General features: G+C 38.4%; 1 protein-coding gene across 1 annotated transcript; it reads left to right on the top strand.

The window, feature by feature from the left end:
* Window positions 1-320: 320 nt before the first annotated feature.
* On the top strand, window positions 321-6,170 carry LOC121376919 (pregnancy-specific beta-1-glycoprotein 8-like). The gene is made up of 5 exons (XM_041504723.1): window positions 321-731; window positions 1,853-1,963; window positions 3,254-3,281; window positions 5,497-5,531; window positions 6,021-6,170. The coding sequence occupies exons 1-5, from the start codon at window positions 434-436 to the stop codon at window positions 6,056-6,058; spliced, it is 510 nt and encodes a 169-aa protein (XP_041360657.1). The 5' UTR covers window positions 321-433; the 3' UTR covers window positions 6,059-6,170.
* Window positions 6,171-6,408: the final 238 nt, after the last annotated feature.

Here is a 6,408-nt window from a genome sequence, read left to right as displayed (position 1 = left end):
CCTAATCGTGATGACGTCAAATTACCGAAATACCCATTAATGTAAACTCTGTTGATATTTTACATATTAAAAAATACTTGTGACGAATCCTCTCTCTCTCTCTCTCTCTCTCCACCTCTCTCCCCACCTCTCTCTCTCTCTATCTCTCTCTCTCTCTCTCTCTCTCTCTCTCTCTCTCTCTCTATATATATATATATATATATATATATATATATCAAATAATAGTTGGATGAGAAGAAATATACTATCCTATGTGGGCTTGTCGGACACAAAATGTACATTTTCGGTGGTGAATTTTTTTATCCAGGCACTCGGTAAGCCTCGACCCAGGATCGGCATTACCTCTGGTGTACTCTGACCACATATGATAGTCTTATAATCTGCACTGCACAAGTTCAATGCTTATCTGCTTTGAAAATGATTCCTCAAGGATATGTGGTGGACGGTTAACACTTATCGTTTAGATGGACCTCTAGAAAGTGACATGACCTTGAACCCTGCTGAAGACACCTACACGGTGGATGAATCTGGATCACTGACTGTGAACTGTTCAGCAGACTGCAAGCCGGGCTGTACATACACCTGGTCTTACCTGGATAGAGGTATCGCCACAGGAAGTCGTCTACATCTGACCCACATCACTGAGCAAGAGGCTGGCTATTACAGGTGCACGGCGAGAAATCCAGGATCTGGGATCACCGCTGACAAATATTTCAAATTATACGTGGAGAGTAAGTACATGTGATAATACTGGCTTGTTTGTAAAACTAAAGGATAATAAAAAAACACCCACGATCAAAACAAAAACATAAACCAAGAAGACAAAAACAAACCTACACAAACAAACTATTTTGTCGTGGAAATAAATGTAGTAAATTAGTAGGTATTACATCTATGGCACAGCTTTAACACTAAAATATAACTGTTTTGTTATGGGTTTTTTATTTTATTTTACTGCTGTTGATATAACTTATTGTTGACGTATTTTTTTATTAGTCGCTATTAAGATATACACTTCGTACTCCCCCGAGACGTAAATATATCTCAACTGGTAAACGTAAAACCAATAAACACATCAAGTTTTAACACAATCAATCCCCATAGTGTACCTAACTATCCACCAAATTTTATCTGAAACATTTGTTACAAAATTATAATTTCATTTTGTAAATTAAACAAATAAACCTTATTCGCGACAGAGACCAATATTCATAACATATACGCATATATATTATATACAAATACCCTCCCCCCCCCCCCCCCCCCCACACCCCATGTGAGGGATTCAACTAAAGCACCCAGCATAATGTGTTATTATACTAAGCATGCATAAACACCACTAAGGCGTCTGAGGTTTATTTCTCTTTGTTTAGACTTAAGGTACTTGGGAAATTCCTCTAAGACACTTGGGACATTAATATCTGGTAAACACTGTCACTGGGGTTATCTTAAGGAACCCAGGACAGTAATGGTCTGCCAGTATTGGTCAGGTGTGTGTGATGTTATCAGAATGACTGGGGTGAAAGGCAGTTCACTGAGAGACTGAGAGAGAGACAGAGAGAGAGAGAATATCCAGCAAGAGAGAAAGACGTTTGGGGCCAACTCTTCATATCATATACATTGTTTATATGCTATCATCATGGATTAAAGAATATAATCAAGATCGAACTTGTGTAGTTTTTGTGTGAGGGTGCTTTATGCACTCGGCCACATATATATATATATATATATATATACATACAGTTATTTAACTCGCTAGTTTCGAAAGGTGATGATGTAGTGCACCAATGTGTGAATATATCGATGTTTTGTCTTCTTCGATTTTTAAAATGTTTATTATTATTGTTTTTAGATTCGTCTTTCCCCGTTCGTGTTGTCGTTGGACTGGGAGTTGTGATCGGACTTGCCGTGGGAGTCGTCGCTGTCACGATATATTGTGTAGCCCGACGACAATGTGCACAGAGTATGTACAGTCGCTTTCACATTTTCGTCTACAATACGTTTATCAAAAATATTACAATTATATCCTGTTCACAGCTGCGAAAAGATTCTCCTATAAGCCAGAAGTCTGTAGTGTATGTAGTATTGTTCTAAATACAGTTCGCTCTCTCGCTCTCTCTCTCTCTCTCTCTCTCTCTCTCTCTCTCTCTCTCTCTATATATATATATATATATATATATATATATATATATCTATATCTGTGTGTCCGTGCGTGCGTGTGTGCGTGCATGCGTGTGTGTGTGTGTGTGTGTATGTTAATCTGACTCTATCTAAACCAGAGTTCCCCCTAAAACCACACGTTTTTAACGGACCCTTTTTAACAATGAGTACATGGACGGATCCTTGTATAGCCCATACACTGGACGTTTTAGATAGATAAATGTTTTGACAATAGCAAGTTCGTTAGACACACTATTGTGTGTCTAACGAACTTGCTTTTGTCAAAACATTTATCTATCTAATGTGTGTCTAACGAACTTGCTATTGTCAAAACATTTATCTATCTAAAACGTCCAGTGTATGGGCTATACAAGGATCCGTCCATGTACTCGTTGTTAAAAAGGGTCCGTTAAAAGACTGAGGGACAAAAATAAAATTAGACAAACATCGAGTGAATTATGAACGCTCAATCATCGACTGCATTTCTTGAACGTTGATATCAGTTGCTTTAGTGCAAGTTTGTGATCGTTGTAATTATCTAGCAGAAATATGTTCCGTTGTGTGTGCGCGCGTGTGTGTGTGTGTGCGGCGTGTGTGTATGTGTGAGTGTGAGAGAGTTCGTGTGTGTGCGCGTATGCGTGAATGTGTGTGTGAGCGCACGTTTGAGACATAATGTGTGTGTGTGTGTTTATGTGTGTTAGTGCGAGACAGTTCGTGTGTGCGCGCGTATGCGTTCATGTGTGTGTGAGCGCACGTTTGAGAGAGAATGTGTTTGTGTGTGTGTGTGTGTGTGTCTGTGCGTGTGTATATGTGTACGTGTACGTGTGTCTGTGTGTGTGTGTGTGTGTGTGTTCATGCGTGCGTGTACATGTGCGTTATCCATTTCAAATGTTCTATTTCAGTGGTTCCACTAACACATCGCGAAGTTAAATTTGCTACAGTAAAACCACCCTTTGTTGTACTCAAATCTTAAAAATGAGTAGATTTATCTCTGACTTTTACCATACTGTGTGTTTACCTCGATTATTTCAAGGCTACAGTCTGGGGAATGTGTAAATTAATAAAATATATCATTAATTTATATTTATTGCAGGTACAACATCGAAAAAAGGAGATCATGTGTAAGTTTTGTTATTGTCACTATTGCATTTGAATGATTTACAATATATGGTACGAGGTCCACGGATATGCTCGAAAGTCGGGGTTGACGAGCCTTGAGTTCACCAATGTACAATATATGGTACGAGGTCCACGGATATGCTCGAAAGTCGGGGTTGACGAGCCTCGAGTTCACCAGTTTACAATAAGGTACGAGGTCCATGGATATGCGGAAGTGTCGGGGTTGTTGAGTCTCGAGTTTATCAATTTACAATATATGGTACGAGGTCCACGGATATGCTTGAGAGTCGGGGTTGACGAGCCTCGAGTTCACCAATTTACAATATATGGTACGAGGTGCACGGATATGCTTGAGTGTCGAGGTTGACGAGTCTCGAGTTTATCAATTTACAATATATGGTACGAGGTCCACGGATATGCTTGAGAGTCGGGGTTGACGAGCCTCGAGTTCACCAATTTACAATATATGGTACGAGGTGCACGGATATACTTGAGTGTCGGGGTTGACGAGCCTCGAGTTCACCAATTTACAATATATGGTACGAGGTGCACGGATATGCTTGAGTGTCGGGGTTGACGAGCCTCGAGTTCACCAATTTACAATATATGGTACGAGGTGCACGGATATGCTTGAGTGTCAAGGTTGACGAGCCTCGAGTTCACCAATTTACAATATATGGTACGAGGTGCATGGATATGCTTAAGCGTCGGGGTTGACGAGCCCCGAGTTCACCAATTTACAATATATGGTACGAGGTCCACGGATATGCTCGAGAGTCGGGGTTGACGAGTCCCGAGTTTATCAATTTAACAATATATGGTACGAGGTCCATGGATATACTTGAGTGTCGGGGTGACGAGCCCCGAGTTCACCAATTTACAATTAGTTAATTAGTTTTATATATAAATTAATAAATGACGACCCCTGAGTTGACCGATTTACAACTAATACATACATACCTTCCTACCTACATACCTACAGACCTACCTACCCACCTTCCTACCTACCTACCTACCTACATACATACATGTAGAACGCAGTTGGTCTGATTGGTAAAGTTCCGGCCCAACAATTGCGGGCGATCGGGTGTCACAGGTTCGGGTCTCAGTAACGGCATGAGGAAATTTGTGAAGGCAATAAAGGATTTTAATATTCCCTGTGCCAGTGCGTCATTGAATATGTGTATGTTTAAGTCAAATACATACATACAATAGAGAAATTCAAAACAAAAAAATGCATACATACCTACATACCTACATATCTACATACGTACATACACTGTTCGAGTCCCAGCAACGGCATGGGACAATTTGTGAGGCCAGAAAGGATTTCATTATACCCTGCGCCAGTGCGTTAATATCTATGTATGTAACAGTCAACCTCGACATACATATAATATATAGATATTCATACATCAATACATACGTAGCTACATACATACGTACCTACATACCTACATACATACACACATACGTACATACCTACCTACCTACATACACACATACACATATTAATAAATAAACAAAGCTACATGTGCATCAATGCTATAATGTTTTATATACACATAATTATATATATAATATCATATATGTACTGGCTTGTACACGCCCACATGTACGCACTCACAGACGCACACATGCACACGATGCACGTATATGACTGCGTATAGTGGCTTATATTTTAAAGATATTACTCATATATGCAGCTAAGTACAAAAGAGAGAAAAGGAATTAAACAAAAATATAAAATGTAATGTAAAACAATAACATGTATTTCAAAGCCAGTGTATATGAAAAACAGAAGAAAAAGACCATAGTATGCTTATATATAGAAGTAGAGTTCTCAGTGAACTAAATTGTACCATTGTATCCAAATTAAGTTCATACTCACAATTTTAACCCTCTCACGGAAGGGTCGAATACACCACAATGCTCGAACCAAACACGAAGTTCTGAGTTACACTTACACGATGCTAACCGAATGGTTAGGTCGAACTATCGATGGGATGAACTATTTGCTGCATAAACTTAACACATTTGATGAAAATACACCTTTAACTGCGTAAAATGAGTACAAATTACTTGTTCCTGAGAATTAATGGTTTGTATGTCTTTAAAATTGTCCATTCATTATGTACTTTGGAATACCAGTATCGTTGTTTTCAAGTTACTAAATAGGTCATATATTATATTTAATATATCGCTTTTATTCCTTAGATACGAGAGCACGTCTGTGAGGAACAATGGAAACCGTGAGTAGAAAATAGATTTCTTCAATCTTTTATTTTCATCTTGAAACTTTGCCTGTTATTTATAATTTTATTTCACACGTTTTAATCACCTTAGGCTCAAATTGGACAGGGGACTAATACTCAAATATGGGAAAAACGATAGAGATTTTGTTGGAAATGAGCTTGCCTAAAACATGTTCGCCATGTTTTTCCATAATTCTACCCACAATACTAGTTGTTTCCATGTAAAGGTTCGTAATGTTTCGTTTGCAACCCTGTATAGCTGTTTGAAAGTAATGCTAATATGAATAAATTGTATCTAAATTCGGACGTTTTTGTTTAATTCGGGCAAAAACCAGCCTTCCTGTAGCAAAAATGGAAGTTCTGGAATACTAATAAAAGTTTTCTTGACAAGTTAAAGTCGAAAAACCTTGAACAAAGTTACTGATGAATGCTTGCACATATTTTGTTCCTTCATTTAATAATGTTCATATATTTAATTTTTTGCAGAAAACGAAGAAACAAACTATGAGGTTTTGAGACCTTAAAGTTGCACGCCCTTGTTTCAGTCCGCGAAAATTAATTCTAATTTTGGTTAATCTACAAACCTGTAACACACTTAGATCACGTTTTTATAAAATAGAGTGAAAAAGCAGGTTTTATATCGATAAATACCATGGGAATCCCCGTGACCCAATTACTTGAAATAATTTTGAAAGTTAGTATTCTGATGTCACCGGTAGATGCCGCTTGAAGCACAGAAATGCCTACGTCAAGACAAATTTCCCAGAGTGCATACAGCCTTGGGGTGCGTTCCTTTCACCTCTGCTGGACATGTTCTAACTGTTCTGTCCTGGACAGCGAAAGGAATAAGTTTGGAACAGGAAGTTACTTCATC

This window comes from Gigantopelta aegis, chromosome 7 (assembly GCF_016097555.1).
Source record: "Gigantopelta aegis isolate Gae_Host chromosome 7, Gae_host_genome, whole genome shotgun sequence".
Taxonomy (NCBI): domain Eukaryota; kingdom Metazoa; phylum Mollusca; class Gastropoda; order Neomphalida; family Peltospiridae; genus Gigantopelta; species Gigantopelta aegis.
This window is presented reverse-complemented; position numbering and strand designations above follow the sequence as displayed.